General features: G+C 42.0%; 1 protein-coding gene and 1 pseudogene across 1 annotated transcript in view; one reads left to right on the forward strand and one right to left on the reverse strand.

Moving 5' to 3' along the window:
• The window catches only part of PARD3B (par-3 family cell polarity regulator beta), a 1,015,886-nt gene that overhangs the window by 940,025 nt on the left and 49,389 nt on the right, over positions 1–26,472 (forward strand). The window contains exon 22 of the mRNA XM_045480900.1: positions 19,564–19,643. Within this exon, the coding sequence (XP_045336856.1) occupies positions 19,564–19,643 (80 nt within the window). The remainder of the gene's footprint in view (positions 1–19,563; positions 19,644–26,472) is intronic.
• On the reverse strand, positions 13,561–13,697 carry LOC123600216 (annotated as a pseudogene).

Below are 26,472 nucleotides of genomic sequence, written 5' to 3' on the forward strand. Positions count from 1 at the left end.
AAAAAGATCCTTTGAGATATGCACTAACAGTAGTTTGCAACTCTGTTATTGGATACACAATGGATGGCCAGTGTGGTTCATTGTAACTTGTGAGTGTTCTGTTCAAACTGAATACCAGCATTCTGGTCATACAATAATACTTCCACTGGGATATGTGTAGCATAAAGAGAAATACATTTGCTTTAGAAGTCTCTGAAAATACCGATATAGGACCTGATTTAATGGGCCTCTTTAATTCATGGTTATTTAAAAGAAAAAGAGATTGAAGACAGTAGCCAGTGAAAGGTTTCCCACCCCTAGAGATAGGTGAGTTCACTCCACCGTCCCTCTAATTTCCTCTTTTGTACAAGGTAGTTCTGCCCACATTGCTCCTCTGCTGTAACTCCTCAAGCAACAGTCAAGCTCCCATGTTTTAAGGATCCCTGATTTCCATGACTCATAGAAATCAGCCATTAGAAACACATTACAGTGTTGGGTCATTTTTCCCTGGGGCCTTTGCCATTGTAAACATGCCCGATGACACTATATTGTGTTCAACCACAAGGGTAGGTCGAGAAGCGATCAGGTGAGTCTAATAAAAACCTGGCTGCAAGCCTAACGAAAATTGGAGTGGACCTAAAAAACTTTAATAGGATTGTTCTCTTTCTTGTAGTTTCTTGCAGTTTGATTTTCATGACTATCTGGGCAATTGGGGACTTTTAGAGGTATTTACTACGGACAGGTACTGAATTCTCATTGAGTGAGAATGGCAAGGTAGAAAAAGTGTGGCGCCTGTTAACTGAGTTCTGCGCCATTGAAAATGTTGCATGCTGAACTGAATTTTAATTTTTAAAAAAAATGACTTGGTTAACTTTCAAACCACATGCTCCCATGTTTCCAGGAATGGCGTGAAAAGTGTTCCATGTCTATTCTTTCCAAAGCATTGAGTTCTCATGCTCCCATTTACATTTTGCTGCGCTTTGAGTTATAGTGTCTGGTCTCTGTTCCTAAGGGCAGGTGAGTTTACTCATTCTTTGTTTGGATGAGTTGCTCCCAGTGGATGACCCTCAAATTGAAAATGATGTTTCCCCTGTGAACTCCCCAAGTTTAAATTCAGTGTTCCTCATACATTCAGTAACTCATTTGTGGATTGCTAGCATAATTTATTTAGTTTTGCTGTCTGCAAAGTAAAAGTGAGTTTCTTATAGCCCTTGGGGAAGATGCTCAAAGAGACCCAGTCCCTAGACTATGTTGGACCAGTTGACGGAATCAGGAGATGAAACTCTACTTCCTTCCAAGTGACTTGGATTAGTACTGGTGTTATTTTCCATACCAAAGTCCAATTATATGATGGAGGATTTTTAGTAATTGGGCCCTTTGGATTTTAAATCCTCGCAGGTCAGTGCCCCTGAGGATAGCCTTCAGTAGGAAGGACTCTGGGGCTTAGCACAGAAGGCAAATCTGATTTATAGATGGACATGGCATTATGTCTGTCACAAACACATTATGAATGGGCGTTATACATTTTCTAATGTACAGATCAACCCCGCCCCCTTGGGAAATTATCCATCATCCTAATGGATTACACCGTAGTAAGTTCCTTGTAAAATTCATCCTAAATTTTCACTTTCTTAATTTCATTACATTGATAAGCAGAGATCCCTGTTTATCCTTTGTCTACATCTGAGGATGTTAGAAGAATTAGACTAAAGTTTATAAATCACCTCACAGTTCCCCAACTGAGCCCATGGAAATGGTAAAAAGCAGTCATCGATAACAAATAGGTGCTGATTTCTGCTCAACATTCATACTGTAGTGGGGCACAATGAATGCTCCCTCAAATAAGTAGATATTTTTCTTTTTAAATACGGGAGGTCACCTAAATGGCACTCAACTAGAATATCCATTGCTTAGCTGCCAAAGTTGGGACTTTGTTTCTTTGCCTAGAAAGAATCATATTGGGTGTTGGTTTCTGTTTTGTTTCTTTTTCTTTCTCCTGTCTGCTGACCTCCTGCTACATGATGCTTCCCTTCAGACTCTGAATCTTTGCTTCTCCGGAAGAAATGCATCTGGGGTCTCCCACCACAGCGTGGCTCTAAATCTGGGATTGCACTCATTTAGGAAAAGCCATCAAAAGACTGTGGTAGGACTTCTCACAGAGTGGCTGAGGTCAGCAGGTGAAAGCAGACTCACTTCCTACCTGTGCACAGAGCCCCTTCTGCCCTGGGAGGGGGCCCAGCTGTTATTCTCTCCCTACTCAGTCAATCAGAGTCACACACGAGGCCCCTGGTATTTATGTGTGATCGCAAACAGTTTAATAATGTTGTGAGGGGCGCCTGGGTGGCGCAGTCGGTTAAGCGTCTGACTTCAGCCAGGTCACGATCTCGCGGTCCGGGAGTTCGAGCCCCGCGTCAGGCTCTGGGCTGATGGCTCAGAGCCTGGAGCCTGTTTCCGATTCTGTGTCTCCCTCTCTCTCTGACCCTCCCCCGTTTATGCTCTGTCTCTCTCTGTCCCAAAAATAAATAAACGTTGAAAAAAAATTTAAAAAAAAAAAAATGTTGTGAGAAAATGCACACTTCACATCTGTACTGTTGAATGGCTGAATCGCAATGAAGATTGTGTCTTGACTGCCCTCCATGCTGTAGAATTAATGTTCTCCATGAATCGGAGCGCTATATTGAGTTGTGAATAGCCTCTTGAGGTAGGCCAGCTAGGTTAATTCAAGTTTGTTTTCTTTGGGTACTTCAGGATTATGTGTCTCTCTGCTCGACTATGTTCCATCTCACCTTCAAGATGATTTTTTTCATTTAAATGATTCGCTCTTTTAATCATTCAGCATTTATTGAGCATGAGATATGTGCTGGACAGCAAGTGTTAATACATATTATTATACAAGATCATTATAAGATAACACTCTAATTATTTGAAGGCTATACTTTAGGCTCTCAGAAAATAGGAAGTGAGGGTTCTGGAGAGTTTCCCAGGGTGGTGATGGGAAGGGCAAAGGAAGGGCTGAGCCAGGATAAGAAAGTGTGCAAGTGCATGGGGATCAGTGAAGGACCAGTGGTTGGGAAGGTGCCTACAGGGCACGCAGGGTGAAAGAAAATGGGGCTGCAAAGATGAGGAGAAGAAGAATGACAATGATGATGACGACAATAGACTGTGGATTTGGGTGACATGTTCGGTAATTTAAACTTTATTCTAGTCATTGAGTAGTTTCTATGAACAGCATTAAGAAGACTGTGTACGTATGTGTATGTGTCTGCATAAATCCATATGTATATACATACATCACACATAGATACGCATACATACACACAGAGACATATGCATACATCTATCATCTGATAAATATGTCACATCATTCCATCCACTCATCCTGTGTATAAAAAGCTCAAAAAATAGAGTCTTACAAGAGAAAGTAAGAATTCTCTTTCTCTCTCCCTCTCTTTTCTTTCTCTCTTCTCTTCTCTCTCCCTCTCTCTCTCTCTCTCTCTCTCTCTCTCTCTCTCTCTCTTCGTCTCTCTCCCTCCCCAACCCCCTTCTTTTTTTCTTTCTTCACTCTCTCTCCCAGGACTGTTTTTGGAATAGTATCACTGAAGAAGCTTCCATGGGCTTAGCCAGGGCTGGTCAGAGGTTCATAGAAATAAAAGCTAAAGGTCAGGGAAAAAATTCTCTCCAGGAATTTTCCTTACCAAAAGAAAGATCCGATTCAGATGTAACTCCAGCAACATTAGCAACAACTAAGATTTATTGAACATATAAGGACACTGTGTATGTATGATACCTACTGGGTAATTTGCATGCATCGTGCCATTTAATCCTCACAACAACCATTAGTAGGTACTATTATTAACCACATGAGTCATGATAAATGAGGCTAATGAGGTGGCGCAAGGTTACGCTGTGGGTAGGTGATGAGATTCAAGCCCAGCCAGTCTGGTTTGGAGTAGGTGCTCGCCCTGTGCGCGGGCCGGAGACCACGTCTCTCAGTGTCCAACTAGAAACTCCTCCCACAAGTCAGTTTCCAGTTAGAACGGAGGGACCTGGGACCGGGCGCGCTGTCTTAACAAGGAATGTACAACACCTGCCCTTTTCCTGGTCAGGGTAGTGGCACGGATGAGTCAGATGTATGAGAACAGACGTGGGTCATTGCAAAATCCTTTATGAATATAGTATGTGATGACATATAGTTCCTCCTACGTGTATGTAAGATCTAGACAGCACCTTTTAGAGACAGGACAGATAGTCTGAAAATTGGTATTGACCCCTTAGGGGTCAGCCTCTAGAGTAAGCGTGTGCACACCCTGCCAGGCGCATGGATGCGTGCCCATGCATCCAGGCCCCCAAGCCAGCCCTTGCTCCCGGCCCTGTCCTCCCCTACGTCCCCACCAGATTTTTCACCGAGTGGAAGCACAGCTGTTACAATTGATGACCCGCTGTTTGGGATTTTAACAATGGCTATTAAAACCCGTGCACAAGCACTGTTTCTGTACTATCTCCTCAGTAACGTAGGTACCCGGCTCGCAAGCTTTGATCGAGATCACTGAACACGGTCTCCAAAAATGAACGCACCCTGTCCCCCAGGCCACTGCACAGAGCAAGTGCTTCCTGCTCAAGTGGCGTCATGAGATCTCCGCTGGGTGGACTTCACAGAGAAGGCCGAAGGGAGGTTAGATGTGACTCAGGTGAAGTGTTTTCAAAGCTTCTCAGGCAGAGAAGAGGGAGGCTTTGATGTAGACTCCCTATTTGCAAAGCTGCTCATGAACAGAGGGGAGACTCTCGGCACCGGTCTCCTCGTATCCAAACTTTCCTCATTGAAATACCAGTATTCAGCTTACAGGGTAATTCCGGGAGAGGGTTTCTAGAAGCCGAGCTAACCAATGCCCGGTGCCCCTCCCTGGCATGGGACTGCCGCTGTGCCGTTTCGCCACACCCCTTTCTTGGCTCATAGAAGAAATGAGCTGATTGTTGTTGTTGCTCTTTGTATATTTGCGTAATTTTATTTTTTTTTTAATTTTTTTAAATGTTTATTCTTGAGAGGGAGAGAGCGCTCGCGACAGAGCATGAGCAGAGGAGGGACAAAGAGAGAGGGAGACACAGAATATGAATCAGGTTCCAGGCTTTGAGCTGTCAACACAGAGCCCCACGCAGGGCTCAAACCCATGAACTGCAACATCATGACCTGAGCCGAAGTCGGAGGCTTAACCGACTGAGCCACCCAGGTGCCCCTATATTTGCATCATTTTATAGCCTGAGCAGAGTTTTTGCAACATCATAATAAAAAACAGTGTGAATTGGCGGGTTTAGGGGTATGATTTGCAGCTGGTCTACCACTTCCGCTACTGGAAGCTTCAGCTAAAAGTATTATACAATTATCATATTTCACAGGACTCGAGCTGATATTTGCGTCTGCTCATCTTTGGTTGTGGCTTTGTAAAAAATACTCTCTTTTAACATTTTTTTTTTTTTTTTTGGTAGATGGATTGCCCAATATACTCACTTTATACACTTTTCTCTTCACGGTATAAATTCATATAGTTCAGTGCTATTGAAATCCAAGCACCAAGGTCTAATTGACATAATAACACGATGAGCTATTTGGACAGTTTTTGGAGATTGAAAACAATGACGAAGCAAATGCAACCCAGGGCTATAGTAATATCTCTAACCATCCCCTTTTCACTCATTGCCATTATTTTGATTAAAAGGTCTACAGAAGCCACGGTGGTTGTTCAGGATGCAAAAATTATTGCAGAAACTTCCTCTATTAATGGAAATTATTAGAGGATGGGAATGGTACTCGAACAGCAAGAATGACATTAATTATGCGAAAAGCAATCATATTTGGCAGTTGGCAAGCACACATTATTCTTCAGCACTCTTCCACGGGTTTGTGTCCAGCCAGCATTAGAAACCTAAAAGCTTTTTATTTGGCAAAGTTTTCACAGCACTTGGACTTCCAGCTTCTAGATAAAAGATAATTTGGAAGTAAATGTCGTTGGTGAAATTGAAGAATTCAGTAATGAGCGCTGTGTAGATGAATTGATGCCCAATTAAATGATTATATCAAATCCAACTCTCAATGTTGACTTTAAAAAAATCATATTTTAAAGACTTTGAAAGCAATATGCTATATATATATATGTATATATATATATGTGTATATATATATATGTATATATATATATATATATATATATATATATACATATATATATATACATCTAATCAGAGGAGCAAAGTTGTATTACCAGCCTGGAAAGGAATGGAGTGTTCTGAATGATCCAATAGTTTGATTAATGGAGAGATACTTAGGACAGGAATTACCTGTATGCTATGAATTAGAAGCGATTGCAATAATGTAGCTTATTTTCACTCCATAGTTCCCTTTCTCTTGTGCAACATTTCTCTGTTTCTCAGGGTTTTTATTTCTCTTTCTCTCCACCCCTTTTTCAAGGCTCCCTTCTTCTCTGTTTTCCACCATTTTGATGTTCTCACCACCTTCTACAGAATGTTTTTCTTATCCACTCCTACTTTCACCTTTTCTTGTCCCTTCGCAACAGTAAATACGACCATTCAGAGCAACATCTGCTGCTTTGCTTTATGCATTCACATAATAAGCATTTATTGAGCACTTGACATGTGCAGGGCACTGACCTAACCACAGGAAGAGTTACCAAAACTTCCAGGAGTGAGCATTTGGGCACAGGCCCAAAAGCGTATGTTCAGCATCCATAAAATACCCACGGGGCTCAAGTCATTGAACATCCGGGGAGGGATGAAGTAAAGCCGGAAAGTTAGGTTGCTACAGGTTACTGAAACTTTTATCCGCTAGTTAATAGAAAATCATTAAATGGGCGTGGGGGGTTGCTTTGGTTTTCAAACCAAGTTTTGACACAAGAATCTCAATTTTCAGAATGTCATTCATTTAATTCTTTTTTTCTCCTCCTCTTGTCGTCATTCACCTTCCTAGAACTTGAACTCGGCCGGCCGATACAATAGTCCGTTGCAAAATAACTTGGTTAATAGAAATTTAAAGCTGTTGGGTGTGTGATTTCAGCATTGACAGTGGCATGGGCCTGGTTACTTTGTAATTCCAGTAGGTGGTTCCACATTGAAGAAGGTATTCAGGTCAACGGTAGCTATGCCCAGGGGACCCAGTAATCTATGCTACCATGTAAGGTTCTTCTACTCTACTATTATTTTCAGCTTATAGGAATCTTCCCCCACTCTAAACAATTATATAATTAAGGTTCCTAATGGTTTTGATTTATACACCGGATCCAAGTTTAAATCTAAATTGTTAGGATGTAAGTTTTAAAAATTATTTTTAAGGGAAAGGGAAAACTCAAAACTATGTAAACAAAAGAGCTTGAGAATGGCAGTCTTAATAAGACTTAACCATAGGACAGATGTCATAAAACTTCCTTTAAAAGATTTTGGGGATCTGTGTTGTGCTGCTTAACAGATCACGTTCAAAGAGATAGCTAGCCATTGTGTTAGCTGATTCTTTCTGTTAAGTGCCACTGAGTAGATGTGTGACACTTCTGCTTTATTGACTCGGTAAATATTAATGAACAAGGTGATAAGCCAGGCCTTGAGAATGTAATGGCTCAGAGAACAGATATTGTCCTAACTCCGATGAAGTTCGCCTTGTGTAAACCAAATTAGTAGACTGACACCATGCACGAATATTGGAAAAAAAAAAACTGTACGTTATGTAGACTATTATTGTTTCTAAAACAGAATTTTACCAAAAATGACTTTTGGTGTACCAAACGTTAACATACAGGCACCCATCAATGCCTCCAGCTATATGAAATAACTATCGCCAGGTAATTGGAATTCAGTGAGATTACGATGACCGTGAGCCCATGCAAAATGCCTGAAGATGGTCATCATTTCACATACCCTATCCCACTGCCACCATAAGCTCCTGTGAATTTCAAGTCTTATATCTCCGTTCTTTGTTTAGGAAATAGAGCAGCAGTAACTAGAATGATCACTGTCAACATGTGAGGTGACATTGGGGGTGAGACTGAGTTCAGACGTTGGCCTTGCCAAAGATATGAACCTTTGGCATGTTGCTTTAATGTTCTCCGAACTCTACTTTCCTCGTGTGTAAGTGAGGCAGAGATGGAAATGATAGCACTGATTATAGCTCATGATACTGACTGCACAGTATTGCAGAAAGTCATTTCTTTCTACTCATTTATTTCTACTAATGGGTGTGACTGGAAGCTGGCCACCGAAAAGCTTGAAATTTTACATATGTTTATGCTGTTTAGTCTGTATAAATGCAAGTGTATTTTAAGTATACTAGGGAGCTGTAGTCAATGAATATCCTTTATAAGGCTTATTAGTTGAAAGAGATAGTATGAACTCATAAGAAATAATGTGAACAAACTTACATCATTTTAAGATTTGGCATATTTTGAGGGTCAACTTTTTTCTTTTAGAATGAGTAAAGAACACTGACTGTCACAGAGTATAATAAAAATAAAACTGCAGAGGCATCATTAACTCACATATTACATCCAAGAGGCAATTCAAAACCAAATTCGATAAATACTGGACACCAGCATCTGGTGATTAATGTAACTAACTGAGACTCCACTAAATTCCGGCTTCCTCCGTTCCCGGAAAATACAGGACAGGTAAACGGCTTTATTAGGGAATGCTTTTCCTGATACCTTTTCGTCCTTTTCATCAGAAACTGTCTTCTCTCAAGTGAAAGTTTAGATTTCAGCCAGTGTTGCAATATCTCCATTTGTAGGTAGACAGATGGGGAAAGGAAATGAGATGGTATCTGGCTCTTTAATTAAAGATGTAGAGCCAGAGTTTGCTCTTCACGCTCACTGGCAAGACACATATGCACATGTGCACACACATGCACACACAGACACATACAAAGTGCATCTGATGGATGAAGCCAAATTTGTGAAATTGTATCCATAATCATAGTTTCTATGGTAACTGTATCTTAGGCCCAGACACAAACAGAGCTGGGCAGGAGATGTCTGATTTTATTTTCTCTGAAGACAATCAGAAGAGAGATAATTCAGGTTATCAGATGCCATGGCCCCGTGTACAGATGACTAGTCCTTGGGTCATGCTAGCATAAGACTTAATGCTGTGATCCCAATAAATGCGTTATACTTTTACAATGTTGCAGATGACTTCGCTATCTTTGTCATTCAGCTTTAAAATAATTATGTACCGACATATAGTTACCATATTAATGAGATGTACGTGGTTAACACAATGTGGAAACTATATGCAAGATAACTTGTATAAATGTGCATAAGTTAGAAGGGATTATGAGGATTTATTTTAACTCCAGTGTTCTACATGGGAGGAAAATATAGAAACAAAATGGTTAAAAGGCTTACCCAAGAGTTATTTTTAAAATATTTTTATTTGCTGTATTTTCTAAACTAGCAGATGTTCTAAACTAGTCTATAAACTGAATACCCAGCTATTTGACAAAATTACTGAAATTAAATTAGAGAAAATAAACACTTCAGAAATAATGGTTTCAAAGAGTGTGCGTACTTCTGCTTCTGCAGATAGCATATTTCTAAATGCATATCGCCAACATAATATACTTCACATTGCCAAAGAGAAATCATTTACAACCTATTTTGATTAGTTTCTTTTTGCTTAAATCAAGTATGGTGAGTTTCGCTCCAAACATGTAGTGTTTGAGCAGAGTGTCTTTGTATTAGAAGATGCTCAAAGACAAGTTCATAACTTTTTAGATATTTTCATCATGTTGATTCCTTCAAAAATCTTCCAGCCAGACCTATAGCTAAGTAAGAGGAATGTAATTAAAAGAAAGCTTCTGGAAACTGCTCAAAAATATCTGTCACGTTACCAACTTGAAATGAAAGGCGTATTCCCTAAAATGGCATCTAAATTTTTATACTTTGCATCTTAATCTTATGATGGGTCTGGCAGCATGAGACACGTTTTTGTGTAATGAATCTGAGTAAGACATATTGGTAAATGAGGATGTTATGCATAGGTGAGTAAGCTGTATTGCAACTTTGCACAGCCTTTCCATCACAGCAGCTTTTAAACTTCCCCAGGAAAATTGACTTAAGGGACATAAATTACAACACTGGCCAAAATGTGTCCCAACCTGTGGGAACTGGAAAACATGTTAATTTTGAATTGTCTCCGCTTTTTACCATCAGACATTTGCAGAAAATCGTGTGTGATTTATTCTTTTATTTGTAATGAATTGTTAAAAAATGTTTGAAAGGGCATTAAGTCTTCCCCTCTGCCATTAATCTGCAAATGGGAGAAATAGGGGGTTAAATGGCCTCTTTAGTATATTGCTTTATGAAACTGCTGACTCCAGCAACGCCTGGCTAGAAATACATACTAATTTAAGGAACCCTGAATGTAACCAGCAAGCTCCTTGCTTTTGTAGAGAAAAGACTAATAGCTTTATTTTAACAAGGCTCTTAACATCCCAGCCAGCAGCAGGCATTGAGTGAATGAAATTGGGAGAACTCCCATGGACTAAAAGCATCTTAATTCAACGTTCCTCGTACACCAGACCCTCCTGATAGGCTGTCATAGGCTGTCATAATCCAGCCAAAGAGGATCACCACTATAAGGCACACCGAGTGTGAGCCTTTCAAGTTGTTTTTGAATAAGCTCTCTGAAGTTTCTCTTCCTGAGCTTTATTAGCAGAGAAAGATAAATATGCCCCAAATCCAAGCCTAAGTTCTCACATTACATTGTTTTGGAAAAGACTAGGTTTCTCTGATGGCTTAAGTCAAAAGTATTTCTATCAGAAGTATATTTAGGTCATTACATTAAAAAAAAAAAAAAAAAAAAAAAAGCCTGCATGATACCAAGTGAGATAAAGGGCTTCTAAAAAAAAAAAAAAAAAAAAAAAAACTAATTGGATCAAAGCCGCTGACCTTATTTTTTTATGATGAGGGAAATTACCTAATAAGGCTGGAAGCAGGAACATTTCTGAGTTTTACTGAGTACAAATGCCTGTGCCTGTTCTCTTTCCCTTCACTACTTCCTAAAGTGGCCTGACTTCCTAAGGACCCAGCTACAATTTATAATGAGTTTCTCTTTGGCAATCCTTGATCTGCAGTTTCCTACCCTCAATTCACAGCTCTTTGCAAGAGTCTTTGTACCCAACACAATAATCTGGATTGCCATCATTTCTGATTAGGACATAAAAGTTGATCAAGTTACAGGAGGAGATTAGATAAATTATGATTTACCTGTAAGTGGGATGTTGTATACCTGTTAAAATTTATGCTTGTGAAATATCTAGGAAAATAAATAGTTGGGGGGGAAACCATATGCCATTAAAATATGTATATGTTTGTAAATGCTAACAGAGGTCATCTTTGGATGATTTAGGGAGAAAAATCAGCTCAGTCCAGTTTTTAAATAATGGAACACAAATTTATTCCCATCATTTCCATTAACTAACACTGTGTCCCTCAGGGAGAGGTCTTTTTCTCATCTCTAGGTTTTAGAGTACGTAGCACATGACTCCACTTAGGAGACACTAACAAATGTTGATTTACTTGAAAGTATTAGTCTTATTTCCTCAGCATGATAGCATAAGACAGTACAACCAGTGTTTGTTTTTGTTTTTGCTTTTGGGGGGAAAGCAATAAAGATTTTCAGCACCATGGAGCCCTGCTTTCTCTCCCCATCGATCCACCGAAATCATTCTGAACAAAGTACCAGTCACCATCTCCTTGCCAATTCCCACATACACTTCTGTGGAACTTATGTTAGTCACTGTTCAGGTACAGAGAACAAAATCCACTCTAGCCAATTGAAGCAGGAACAAATTTATGATAGCCTACTAATGGGCTTGCAGACTCTTAAGGATGGTTAAAGATATGGAATCTTGGCCAACCTTTCAGGAATGATTTCTCACGGCATGCTACAGAACCAGGCTACCAAGGGAGCTGTTGCCACTTCTGTAAGAAAGCTTTGGGCTCCAGAGCCACATAACAATGCCTGTATCAGGAGCCACCATAATTAGGAAAGTGCCACAATCAGAAAGCCACCTCTAGTGCTGCCATCTCCAAAGCTGGCTATAAAAGCTGCACTCCACCCTAGAAACTCGCAATGGCACATTTGCTGAGACTGCCAAGGAAAATCTAGCACACCTTCCTTCTTGTCAGAGTAAAGTGTGAAAGTGTGGCCACTGCCTCCATGACCCAGCTTAAATCATACCAGTACACTGACTACAAGGGCAATCTGGGAAATGCAGTTCTGAGCTCTGTCATTCAGGGTAACACTCTGCAAGGAAGGAGGTTTGGGTAAAGCACACGAACACACCATACTGACCACAGACCTTGCCTTGCTGAAGTTCTCAACTGCTTTGGACACTGTGGACCACGCCCTTGTTTGTGAGATGCTTCTCTTTTGATTTCTATGATAACACTGTCTCCCAGTTCTTTTCCCGACCAACTGCTGTTTTAGACCTCCTCAGATTTCCTCCTGGGTTCAATTCATGTTTGCCTGCCCCTTAAATGGTAGTGTTCCTAAGATTATTATGGGTATTCTTCTCTGTTCTCATTGCATGTCTTTTCTTCTGTTCTGTGTCTACGTATTACCCGTGGGCATCCTAATTCTTTTCCAAGGTTTCAGGTACCCATCCATAGGCTGAATGTTTCCCAGTGCTACATCCCTAGTCCAGGCTTCAACATTGCAGACTTTTACACTCAATTATCTATCAGACATCATCATCAGATGTCCCAACTCAAGCTCAATATATCTAAGTATCCCCTACTCTCACCCCTACCTTTGCCCCTAAACCTGTCCCTCCCTTATTCTCGTCTTGGCGATGGTTACCAAACCCAAGTAGTTGCTAAGCTCAGAAAATTGTGCATTATTCCGGGCACACCCTTCCTGTTAATCTTCAGTCACTCTTATGGAACCTGTCCCCCTAATATTCTTATATCACTCCCTTGCCTTTATCCTTTTTTTCTTTTTAGGAACTTTATTTTCTGTCAACCTGACTTTCATTTTGTTTGCCTTTGTGGAAGAGCAGCTTAAGACCACTTCGTAGTTGTCCCTACTCATTTAAGTGATCTGAATAGTGGGAGCTGTAGACCAGGCTTCAGTGGGGGGCTGAGCAGTCCAGTCTTCAGTAGGGAACTGTTGAATAGGCACAGAGAACACCTGTGTGCCTTCAGACCAGTCTGCAACTTCAGGTTGGGTAGCAATGAACTCAAGATCTGGAGCAACCCCGTTCACCCCGGAATTCCATCTTGGTCACAGCTTTTTCAACAGCAGCCTGCTCTTGCTTCTCAGTCTCTTCAGGATCTCTGTAGAATAAGACATCAGGCATGACCTCCAATGGATCCTCGTGGGAAATGGTGCCATGCATGTGCGGAACTTCCCCAGGCCAGTATGCACTCCATAATACCCACTGAGGGAGCTCCCTTTTAGCAGAATTCACCAGGTTGCTCTGAAAACAGAAAGCCCCAAGCAGTTAAGAAGTAAGGAGAAAATCAGAAGAAAATACAGGCCATTTAAAATATTTTTTCATTTTTCCTTAAAGTTCTGACACATGTGAGTTATGCCAAGAATTACTATCAAACTCCACTCGTTGGGCCAGAGGCCCTTGTGGGGTTAGTAAAAGACTTGCCCCCAATGTAGCACACTACCTACACTTGTGAGTTCATCAACTCCAAGCTATAACAAAGTGTAGGCCTTTATCCTTTTGAATATCCCCTAGTTTAAATTTTTTTTTAACGTTTATTTATTCTTGAGAGACGAAGACAGAGCACGAGCAGGGGAGGGACAGAGAGAGAGGGAGACAGAATCTGAAGCAGGCTCCAGGCTCTGAGCTATTAGCACAGAGCCCAACATGGGACTCAAACCCACAAACAGTGAGATCATGACCTGAGCCCGTCAGACATTTAACCAACTGAGCCACCCAGGCACCCCAGAATATCCCCTAGTTTAGGCCTTTATCATCTCTGGCTCAAACTATCACTGGCACCTCCACACTATGGCAAGAATAATCTTTCTACCCTGTAAATATGTCCCATCACTTACCAAGTAGCCATTGCCAATGGCTTCACCATCACCTAAGGGTAAAACCAAGTTCCTTGGCATATTAGCTCCTCCAAGATCGGGTCCATGTCTATATCTCTAGAGCTTGGACTCTGGGGTCAGAAAGACCTGATCTTTGTCTCAGATTTTCCATGCACTAGCTATATGACCTTGGGCAACTACTTAGTTCTCTCCTTTGAAAAACAGGGCAACCGTTGGGGTTTAGGAAGATCGAATGGATTGATAAAAATAAAACATTTAGCATTTTAGTTGACCAACAATAAGTACCAAGTAAGTGTTAAATTGTGGTAATGATCAAAGAAAAAACAAATAAATGGAGAGAGAGTTCATATTCATGGATAAGAAAACTTAATACTGTCAAGATGTCAGGTCTTCCCAACTTGATCTATAGATTCAACGCGCTCCCTACCAAAATCCTAACAAGTTGCTTTTTGGATTCTGAAGAATCTCCACAAACTGATTCTAAAGTTTAGAAGACCTAGAATAGTCAACATAATTTTGAAGGAGTACAAAGTTGGAGGACAGATACTCCAACTTCAAGACTTAGTATAGAGCTATAGTAATTAAGACAGTGTGGTATTGGTGAAAGAATAGACAAATAGATCAATGAAACCGAATACAGAGCCCAGAAATAGACCCAAATAAATATTTATTTGGGTCTTTGACAAAGGTGTAAAGATAAACACAATGGAGCAAAGATACTCTTTTCAACCAGTGGTGCTGGAACAACCAGACATCCAACAAGCAAAAAAATGAATCTAGACACAGACCGTGCACCCTTTACAAAAATTAACTCAACATGAATCACCGACGCAAATTTAAAATTTGAGTAAAACTATAAATTTCTGCTCTGCAATAAACATTGTCAAGAGAATGAAGAGATAAGCCACAGACTGGAAGAAAATGTTTGCCAAAGACACATGTCATGAAGGACCATTACCCAAAAATACAAAGAACTCTTGAAACGCTACAATAAGAAAATAAACAAACCAATTCGATATGGACCAAAGACCTTAGCAGACACCTCATCAAAGAAGACATACAGATGGCAAATAAGCATATGAAAAGATGCTCCACATCATATGTCATCAGAGAACTATAAATTAAAACAACAATAAGATACCACTACACACACATTAGAAGGGCCAAAATCTGGAACACGGACCACCCCAAATGCTGGTGAGGGTGTGGAGCAACACGAACTCTCCTTCATCACTAGTGGGAATACGAAATGGCACTGCCACTTTGGAAGATGGTTTAGCGGATTCTTACCAAACTGAACGTACTCTGACTATACAACCCAACAGCCACAGTATTTGGTATTTACACAAGGGCACTGAAGACTTATCTTCATGCAAAAATCTGCACACAATGTTTACAGTAGCTTTATTTATTATTGCCAAAACTTGGAAAGCACCAAGATGTCCTTCCAAGGAGATGAATGGATAAATAAACTGTGGTACATCCAGACAATAGAATACTATTTAGCCCTAAAAAGGGATGAGATATCAAGCCATGAAAAGACATGGATGGAACTTAAATACATATTACTAGGTGAAAGAAGACAATATAAAAAGGCTACATATTGTAAGGTTCCAAGTCTATGACATTCAGGAAAAGGCAAAACTATGGAAACCATAAAAAGACCAGTGGTTGCCATGGGTTTGGGGAGAGGGAGGGATGAACAGGCAGAGAATAGAGAATTTTTTAGGGTAGTGAAAATATTCTGTATGATACTAGAATGATAGATACATGCCATACATTTGTTCAAACTCATAGAATGTACAGCCCCCAAAGTGAAACCTAACGTAAACTCTGGGCTTTGGGTAATGATGTGTCAATGTAGTTTCATCACTTACAACAAACGTACCACATGGGGGGATGTTGATACTGGGGAAGGCTGTGCATGTGTGGAGACAGTGGGATAGGGCCTCTGTACTTTTTCTCTCAATTTCGCTGTGAACCTAAAAGTGCCCTCAAAAAAATAAAGCCTCCTAAGAAAAAAGTTATGGTATCGGCAATAATGGTTATAGCCATAATAGTAGTTCTGGTGGTAGTGGTGTGGTTATCCTCTTCCTTCACAGGTTCTGTTTCTTCCTTTACCAAAATCTTGACATTCCCTGAAACCAGAGCCCTTTTCTTTTGTAAATGACTCCATGTTGTTTCATTTCTGTTCCCTCTACCTAGAATGCCTTCTCCTGCTACTCCTATGCCTTCTCCCCCACAAAAACTTCTCATTTGCCTTCAAGTTTTAGAGGAAGCTTCAACACCCAAATGAAGCGATGTTCATCTCTCTCAGGTGGACTTTCGTGTCTGTTTCTTCCGACTCCTACTGCCTCCTCTCTCCTACTGACACTGTAGCAGTGATCTCATCGTACCGTAATTGTTTGCAGGCCTGTCTCCTCGATATTCAGAGCAATGAAGAAATCCAGCCCTTGTTCACTCCTTTGAATATAGTGCCTAGCATGGCATCAGGATACAGCAGCTGCTCAGTAGTCACTGATTCAATGCTTGCATTAAAGAGGTTGTGGTGTTAATAGCGAAACGCAATATATACACTATATAAATATAATAATTAAAGGGGCGCCTGAGTGGCGCAGTCAGTTAAGCGTCGGACTTCAGCCAGGTCACGATCTCGCAGTCCGAGTTCGAGCCCCGCATCGGACTCTGGGCTGATGGCTCAGAGCCTGGAGCCTGTTTCCGATTCTGTGTCTCCCTCTCTCTCTGCCCCTCCCCGTTCATGCTCTCTCTCTCTCCCAAAAAAAATAAATAAACGTTGAAAAAAAAATTAAAAAAAAAAAATTAAATATGTACATTTTCTGTTTGTGACAAACAGAATCATTTTTAAATTTTATGTTTATTCGTTTTTGAAAGAGAGATAGAGCACAAGCAGGGGTGGGGCAGAGAGAGAGAGGGGGACACAGAATCCAAAGCAGGCTCCAGGCTCCGAGCCATTAGCACAGAGCCCGACGCAGGGCTCGAACCCACAAACCGCGAGATCATGACCTGAGCCAAAGTCGGACGCTCAACTGACTGAGCCACCCAGGTGCCCCTCCCCTTTTTTTTTTTTTTATGTTCGAACAGAATCATTTTTGATAGAGAATCATGCCACCCTTCTTTGCCTTACATTCTGCTACTTCCGTGAAGCTTTTTCCCGACACCTTCAGGTGTCACCTGTGCTGTTAGTACCATCCTGAATGACACAGGATCATACATTGTCCTACATCATTATTTAATTATTTCATTTCTGATGTTTGCTTTTCCCCCAAAAGACTGAAACTTCCTTAAGATAAGGATCATCCTGTGCTTTATATGATCTCATATACTGGTAGCTCATCAGGATAGGCACTTGGGTGCTGCCCCCTAGAGACACCAGAATGCTGACTGCATCATTAGGCCAGGCCAGTTCTGGATAATAGTGCTGAAAGTATTAACTTGGAGTTTTGTGGCCATAAGAAGAAAGGTTACTTGTAAATGTCTAGAGCCATACTACGGATACATAAGCATAATGTGCTCCCAACAATCACAATTAAATAATCTTCAGCATAGTTCTGGTATTCATGCTAATTCTCCCTCCATGAAAAACAGGTTAAAAACAAAGCTCAGATAGACGAGGCTGAGGACAATAATTGTATCCTTCCCTTTTTTTTTTCTGTACCATTTATTTAACCCCAGCTTGTCTGATGCCATCCTTGTTCCTGATGTTTCCTGGAAAGGACGGTGGTTTACATCAGGGCTTTTATCCTAATGCGGAGAACTCTCAGTCTCTCTGGAGTCGTCTCTACGTTTGTAGGTGCAGTCTTTATCCTTCCCTGGGAAATTCACTGGGCTGTTGGCCTCTCAAATAACTCCAGCCACTCCTGTTCCATGTATTGGTGAAATACGAAAAGGTTTTGCAGGACCCACTGTGAAGAGCCTCCTGTAATAATTTTGACACCAGGCATAGCCTTTCTTACTCTAAATGAGTGTGTATATTTGCTTTGCAACCCCCCGCCCCACGATAAACCCTCCCTACACCCACCACCCAAGCTGGGATGGAGGTTTTATAGAGAGCTAGAACTTTTGGTGGGAAGAAAAGAACTTGCAAGCTGAGTACCACCTGGAAAAATCCCCGCTCCTGACTTGACACTGTTACTTTCTGTGTTTACTAGCCAACTCTCCCTTCCCCCATTACAATGGTCCAGGTGTTCTGTTTACCCTTTCCAGACCCACTCTGCGAGGGCTGGCCCAGCACGAGAGCAAGCACGTAAGTGATCCACAAAACCACATACATCGACATGAACAGGTGATGGATTGATCAGTCAACAAGAACTTTGAAATACGTGTATGGTTTCATCCTGGTTCTAATTGGTATGATAGACGCAGAAGCACTATGTATGAAGTCTTCACGTTCACAGAACCAACATGCTTTGTCGAGAACATCCTGGGGCCAGTCACTGCTCTTCAGATCCTCAGAGGTTGAAGGAGGAGACCCGACGAGAGGGGAACACAGAAAGTACATAGGAAGGGGAAAAACATAATAAAGACCAATCCTAGACAGAAAAGAGTTAATGACTTCTCTGTGGTAGTTGCTAAGGGAGAGAACTAAGTGAGATCTGGGGGAGGGAAGGGCTTCATGGGAGCTGTGGAGGAGATAGTTGTTTGTCATCAGCCCCTGTTAGTAAAGAAAGGTTGAAGAAGATACTTTCAAAAAACATGGTCCTTGGGGCGCCTGGGTGGCGCAGTCGGTTAAGCGTCCGACTTCAGCCAGGTCACGATCTCGCGGTCCGTGAGTTCGAGCCCCGCGTCAGGCTCTGGGCTGATGGCTCAGAGCCTGGAGCCTGTTTCCGATTCTGTTTCCCTCTCCCTGCCCCTCCCCCGTTCATGCTCTGTCTCTCTCTGTCCCAAAAATAAATAAACGTTGAAAAAAAAAAATTAAAAAAAAAAAAAACATGGTCCTTGTCACAGCCAAGAGCTGCCTAAGGAGACCTGACACCTACATGTAATACAGCGTCCAGGACCAGGAAAGGCATTGAGTAAAACTGCAAGTCAACTATGGGCTTTAGTGAACAATAATGTATTAATATTGATTCATTAATTTTAAGATCTGTATCGTACTAATGTGAGATGTTAGTAATAGGGAAACTGAGTTCAGAGTGAATGGGAACTCTGTACTGTCTTCTCAATTTTTCTATAAGTCTAAAACTGTTCTAAACACTAACGCCTACGTAAAAGGGGGAAAAAAATGGCCCACAGCCTACAGAATATCCCTGGCTTGGTGACAGGAAGGAGTCGGCTTGACAATGACCCTTTTTGAAAGAAGCGACTTTGTTGTTAAATGCCATGTTTGTGGCTTGATCATCAATTCCTATAGCAATACTGAGCTCTTGCTTGCTTTTTCCATGGTTGATTTTTGGCAGGCAGCAGCAGCATTTGTGCGCTGATTATAATTTTGCGATGCATTGTCAGTAACTAGGGTGTATAATGGATCTTCATCTCTAATTACTTTTCTCTCCACAGGTGTCTGGAAAGGGTCCAGATGGGAATGCACACAACATCCGCTTTGAGGGGATGGAGAGACAGTACGCCTCCTTACCCAGGTAGATCACTCAGGGGTCTCCCACCACCAGCTCACCTACCGATAAAGCCTTTAGAGAAATCTACATGAAATAGAAATCTGGCTTTGAAACTGGAATATGTTATAATGTGCCTTACCGCCGTCTGCTACAACCTTCGTGCCATCTTCACAACTGTGCTAATAATTGAAACACTTGTGGGTTATTTTTTAAGGGAAGAAAATAGTATATCATTGCAATTGAACATGTCAGCAAGAATATTGGATACAGAATGGAGATCCTAAGCCATTGCTATAAAAATGGTATTGAACATCCTGCACCAAGCTTAGGGACAATAAAATAGTAAATCCTCTGTCCTAGCAGTTACCTACAAGGAAGGGCGAGCCAACCTTAACCTTGGAGCTTCGTGTGAGTGTTAAAAAGCAGGAGAGAAATGTGAACCTGGGAAGATGTTCTTTGCTTGATTTAGAATCTGACCTGGTATTTGCTGTCAGCAAATATTGCTGAGAGGTACAGACACAGGGGGGGAAGGAAATAATCGCGTGGGAAAAGTTCACTTGGTGATTCTGGCCTAACGTGATCCACTTATGCTGTAACTGAACACCCCTGAAAATGAGATACAATTCTCAAAGGTTTGTGCTCTTATCTGTGAGATGAAGAATAATTTTGGTCTGCTATCAGTAGCACATGACAAAGAGGAAAACTTTCCAAGATTATGTCTAGGATGGCTACTATGGGAGTGAATCAAGAGTGTGAGAATTCGTGAGTTCGGGGGGGCGGGGGGGGGGGTTGGGCGGGGGAACAAACAAAGAAAGGTTAATGCCAGCCAGAAAACTGAAATGTTACGGAATATCTCCTTTTAAAAAGAAGGGGGAGGATCCTAAATAGAGCTTTTTCATCAAAGTGGAATTGTTGGAAGTGTTATCCCAGAGGGAGTTACTGCGTTGAGTTTCACATTGGCTACAACTCTGTGTGGGAATTTACAAAAATACCACCCTGGATATTGCAACAGGCATAGCCTAAGTGACCATCTGCTCTTATAAATAGTATGTTGATTTTCAAAAGTAATAAAATCTCAAATCTAGTGGAGAACCGATTTTTAACACTGATTGGGCAGAATACTTAAAATACAATATTTTAAAAGCTTCTATACAACTGTATTTTATTTATCTCCCGATTTTCATTTTTTATAGGTTGTCGCCTAGTCTTTGCTCATCTTTGATTTCTTTCCTCTCCTTATTTTTCCCTGGCCTACTATTTTGTTTTCGTTTTAAAAAAAATGGAAGTCGTCTCCAAAATTTGTTTTAAATATAACATTTCTGGCTTTCAGTGTTGAAGTGTATGGAAATTGTGGTTAAGGCAGATGGAAAGTAGTATGTTCTTATGAGAGGAAAGAAAGAAAGATAAAACTGGAAACAGTTTAATGTCTTCCTGGCCAACTTGCACCAGACTGCGGAAATGGATTTTTTTTTTTTTTTTGCACAAATCAAAAGCACAGAAATAACATTGAAAATCCTACAAATTTCACTCATTCACTCCCCATCTATCTATTAATCATCTACTCTGTATCAGGCCCCAAGAATATGGAGACTGGAGACACAGTACCAGTCCATCCTTGGGACCCTACTGTCTAGGACAGGAGACCGCAAATCACCTTTTTATGACAGCACAACACATGCTTAGTTTAGTAATTATTAGCAGAAAGTCTTCTGAATTTCCAGCTCCTATTTATCTTTACTAATAAGCCCTGAAATGCTCAATCATGGCTGACTTTCAACAAGTCTATTTGAGGATCAAACACTGCAAAGGGAGTTTTCTGACAAAGGCAATGCATTTTGTGGTTTCTGGCCCTGGAGCTATCACCGCAATGCAGGAATTGACAAAATCCCGAGAGTGTAACTGTGGCGGGAGGGGAAGCATCTTAGACCAAAAACAATTTTGGCCAGTAGTCCACCCACACCCGTACACGGTGGTAGGAGTGATTAGGATTAGCCACATGAGCAAACAGAACTTGGTGGCTCCCTGGCAACCAGAAGTTGGCCACGATGGACAATGCATGGGGCTCAGACAAATGCAGGAAAGGTCCCTGGCGCTTGTTTTTAGGTAGAGGAGCTCCACCTCGAGTTTCCATCTCAACATCTAAAGGGGAGATGCAAGGCATGCTCACCACTGTGCTCCGGTCCGTGGGAGGCTCCATATTTACCCAGGAAGAGGCACAGTGCAGAGGCAGGGGACCCACTGCTGGCTTCAAGAAGGTATGCAGACTCAGCTCCGTGTGCCAGTGACGTTTACCCTGGTTTTCTAGTCCTCCCCACCCTGGAGATTTTACTGTTCACTCGACTGAATCACAGCAGCTCCACTGCTCTCCCCCTTTGCCAGGAGGGAAGTCAGCACATCTCTGTAGGCACCGGATCCCCTCTTTGTCAGAGGCAGGGAGCTTTACAATATTTATGGAGTTAACTTTTTAATTAAAAATAGGAATAATTCTCTCTATGGGAAGTTGGTGGCCGACCTTCCAGTGGACTAAATAGGCTACTGACCGATGTGGTTCCCATGTGGTTTGTGGAGAGCATGACAGGAGTTTTAAAGTTAACTCAGTAATATCAATTTATATGTCAAATTCGGAACCATCGACACCCAGAGAGAAAATGCACCTCAGCACCCACCCCACCCCCAGCACATGGAGTTAGTCGGTAGTCCTGATCAAGGGGCACCCTTTTATGCTGTCATGGAATTCAGTCCTCTTCACAGTAGGCTCCCGCAACCTGCTGCCAGAGTAGAAAAGACAGCAACCTGCTGCCAGAGTAGAAAAGACACTTCGACAAGTAAAGCCAGAGCCCTAGCTCACCCAGGAAAAAGACAATTCCTAGCACTTGGTAGTTAGGATGTTGCCTAAGGCTAAGGGCTAAGGATGTTAAGTATTATTGTTAAGCAATGTTAAATCTTCTGCCTCTGAAGGAAAATGACTTTATTTCTTGTCTCCTGAGGGTGCTGTTTTGGAAAGCAGAGCAGTTGTAATACAGCCTCTACAGCCTCGTTAGCAAACACCAGGCTGTTACCAGGGCCAATGTTTTACCCTCCTGTCCAGCCCCCAGTTTTCTCTGCTGGTAGACACAGTGAAATCAGCATTCTTGCCCGACACAGATTACTACTCACCCTGAACAAGTAGGGAAGCGGCCATTCCTTAGGCTGCCGTAATGTGTGAACATCAGTGTGTGTATTTTTGCAAACAGCTGCTTTTTCGCTTCAGCCTCCCAGCCCCAGTCTCTTTTCACAGGCCTCTTTGTGGTCAGTCCCTCTCGCAGTGAACTCGCTACTCACCCCAAGCCTCCATTGTTCCCACCTGGCCCATCCCGGGCCCCGCGGGATCCCATTATCCCTTCTCTACAGATGGTTCACTGCACCCGCACAGGACGTTGCTCTTCCGGGCTCGTAATCAAGTGTTGAGGCCTAAGGAGAGAGCAAAAACATCTCTTCTGTGGTCCTCTATATGGGGGCGGTGAGAGGTTGCTGGAAACCCTCATAAAAATGCCTTCATTGGTTCCACTACAAAATGCACATTATGCAACCCCAGCTGGGCCCCTGCTGCTGTCCAGAAGTCCTGTCGGTCGTGCTGTCGACTCCCTTGACTATCCCACAGTGGCCGTTCCAACCCTGTTCTACTCCCGTTGAATTCTGTGAAAATGACTAAACCCCCCAAGCCCAGTCTCTAGAGATGACCTCACTTCCTCTCCTCTGTGGCCTTGACACATTCAACGTGAGTTCCTCCACTTCTGCTCCCTACAATTCAGATTCGCTGCCTTCACTGACCACGTTGCCTGAGGAGTGACAGCAACGGCATGAACGTGGACTCGGGCCATAATTAGAGCCCCAGCTCTGTCACTTACTACCTGCGTGACTTTGGGCAAGTGATCTAACTGCTCCAGTCTCAGTTTCTTAATCTGCAAATGGGGATGATGTGAGGGCCTCTGTGGGGTCCTGGTGTGAGTACTAAGCATAAGCAAAACCCTTAGTGAAAAGCCGGCCTGACGTATTGTAAGGATTTTTTTTTTTTTTTCATAATGCTAGCTCTTTTTAATTTTATCTCTGGGGAAGATGTGTTTCTTTAGTGAGTCAAACCCATACCACAGAGCTCACTCTCACTGGTTTCTCGGGGATCCTGCGCCATCAGCCACTCCTCTCTCTCAGCTGCACCTTGAAGTCCCTTGGCAGTTGCTTCCCCACCCACCACTACCTATTACTGTAAATGCATAGGCTCGGCTGCACAGTTCTCTGAGAGCCCACAGTGGGGACAAGGGGAGAGCCAACACCTGTGTGGCTATATGCTGGGGGTACAACTGAGACTAAAGGATTAGCTAACTCTGGGGAAGGACCAGTGGTCCGGATGGTCAAAAGCAAGAGGACGTAGCAAACCCATATGATCTGAGTAACAAGTTGTGCTAACGGGCATGCTGGGAGACAGTAATTCTTGTGGATGGGGAGTTTCATATAAGACGCAGGTGGCCAGACTGCCCATGCACTTGACTCTAGTCCATCAGAGAAAGCAAACGCCTCTTCTTGTTCCCAGATTTCCTACCTTAGGAAGGGTGGCTCATACCTATTGGCTCTATTTCCATACCGCCCACTGACACAGCGGGCTCTAACCCCAGGCTTCTGACACTGACGCTGATGCTTCCAGCGGATTCTGCCTCTGGCTCCTTTCCTCATGTAGATTGTCTCTGAGTGGCTGCCTTGATTCCTACAGATTTGGTCCCCAACCTCTATGATGATAATTCCAAAACAAACCTGGCTAACCTTCCTATCTCACTCTTAATGTGACCCCAGTTACAATTGCCTGCCTGACACCTCCATCCTACCCCAAGATACTTCAAAGTTCCCATGCCAAAACTCAAGACCTCGATGTCATGTTTCCTTAGCTCTTCTTACTTTTAACACCCATGACATTGTTTGGCACCTTTCTTGTGCCACTGAAAATACCCTGCATTCGATTACGATGCTTTGCTGCCCCTTTCTACCTCCATTGGATTATAAATTTCTGGAAAAAAGGGACAGTGTTTTATACCAATCATGTTTTACACCCACCACGAGGACCTCACATGGGACCATGTTTATAACAGGTTTTTAATACATTGGCCTACAGATGAAAATAGATTTTTTTTATATGGGTAAATTATGAGAAAGAATTTCTTCCAAGTTTTCTCGACTGTTTGTTTCAGGACACTGTTTGCCAACATAACTCTAATTTTCATGAGACTGTCGCTTTTCCCTGAAATCGGTAGAAGTCCAGGCTTCTAAATAGTCAACTCTAATTGAGCGTTTACTATGAACCAGGCCCTGTTCTAAATGCTTTCTGTCTACTGACTTAGTGATCACAGCAGCCCTGTGACTCAAGAGCAACCCTTATTATTATCATCCCCATTTCATAGGCAAGAGCACAAGTAAAATTGCCCAAGTTCAACAGCTAGAAATGGCAGCGTTGGATTGGAACCCAAGCAGTCTGGCTGCAAATTCGTACATTTAACCCCTGGGACTAAAGTTATCCAGTTCAGAGTCAGAATCAAAATCTGTGGGGGTGCCTGGCTGGTGCAGTCAGTGGGGCATGCAACTCTTGATCTCGGGGTTGTAGGTTCAAGCCCCACGTTGGGTGTAGAGATTACTTTTTAAAAATATTCACAAAAAAAAAGAGAATATCCTTGTTCAGTAGAATTATATGCATACTGACATGTTTAAAGATGAGGGTCATGATATATGCAGCCTAAGCCCAAACAGTTAAAACAAATTTTACAAAAAAAAAAAAAAAAAAAAAAACCAGGAATCAAACTGTGATTACCACACTCCCTTGTATCATTTGCTCACCTTCTTGTCTTTGTCACTAAACTATAAGTACCTTTGAGGACAGGGACAATGTCTTATTCATCTTTGTATATGACACAGAACATTACTAATATACAGGTTAGGTAATGCCTTTCAAACATCTCTGTAATGCTGTCATAAAATCAATTCCCTTCCCATCCCCTGGGGTCCTTCCCTTGAAATATGAACAGTTTAATGCGTAATTGCTAGATGAACATTAAGCAATATACTTTGTCTACCAAAAAGGGAATCCTGTTTTGTTAGAACACTCCAGAGAGTTGAAAAAGCAGTATCTGCAAATTGGTACTTTGGTTCTTTAAGATTAAGAATAATATCTACCCGGAAGGAAAAAAGTGACAATACATTTTCAGGTGAAAAGCTGCATGAGCATTCCTGAGGAGAGAGTGAGACTCCCTTTCCCGAGACTGATGTGGGACACAGGCCTGCTCAGGCTGTATTTGGCTTCCAGTCCTGATGTTGCTCTAACCCATATTACATAAATTACTTGAGGGGGAAAAAATGTGTCTCTGATCATCTCAGGCAGCTTTAATTTGGCTGTGTAATGAGAAGCAACATACTAGTACTGATTTTGGGTAGAAAGAGCAACTTTAGAAGGAGCAAACAGCTTATGCTTGCTTCCTAGGAACCCAAAATAAACTTGCTTTCTAAGTGTGTTCCCAGTGTTTTGGTATTGGGCGGGATTGTGTTCAGATCAGAAGAACATGCCATAAGAACATACTTCCGCTGTAACATTTCAGTTGGTTCATTTTGTCAGCCTCAGCTTTCTTGTCTGCATATGCTTGTGCCCACCCGGGAAGACTCAATCACAAGTACACCGCTAACTTTGAAGCTTGCCACATGCACCGTGCCACCTCCATCATATTTTCCCCGAAAGCATTTTGTCTAGGCATCCCCGGTGCCCTTGATTGTCATTTGCCTCGCTGCCTGAAGACCCTCTCCCTCCCTGATCTCTCCGGTTCTCTTCGAGTTAGCTTCCGCT

The sequence above is a fragment of the Leopardus geoffroyi genome, chromosome C1, assembly GCF_018350155.1.
Source record: "Leopardus geoffroyi isolate Oge1 chromosome C1, O.geoffroyi_Oge1_pat1.0, whole genome shotgun sequence".
NCBI lineage: Eukaryota > Metazoa > Chordata > Mammalia > Carnivora > Felidae > Leopardus > Leopardus geoffroyi.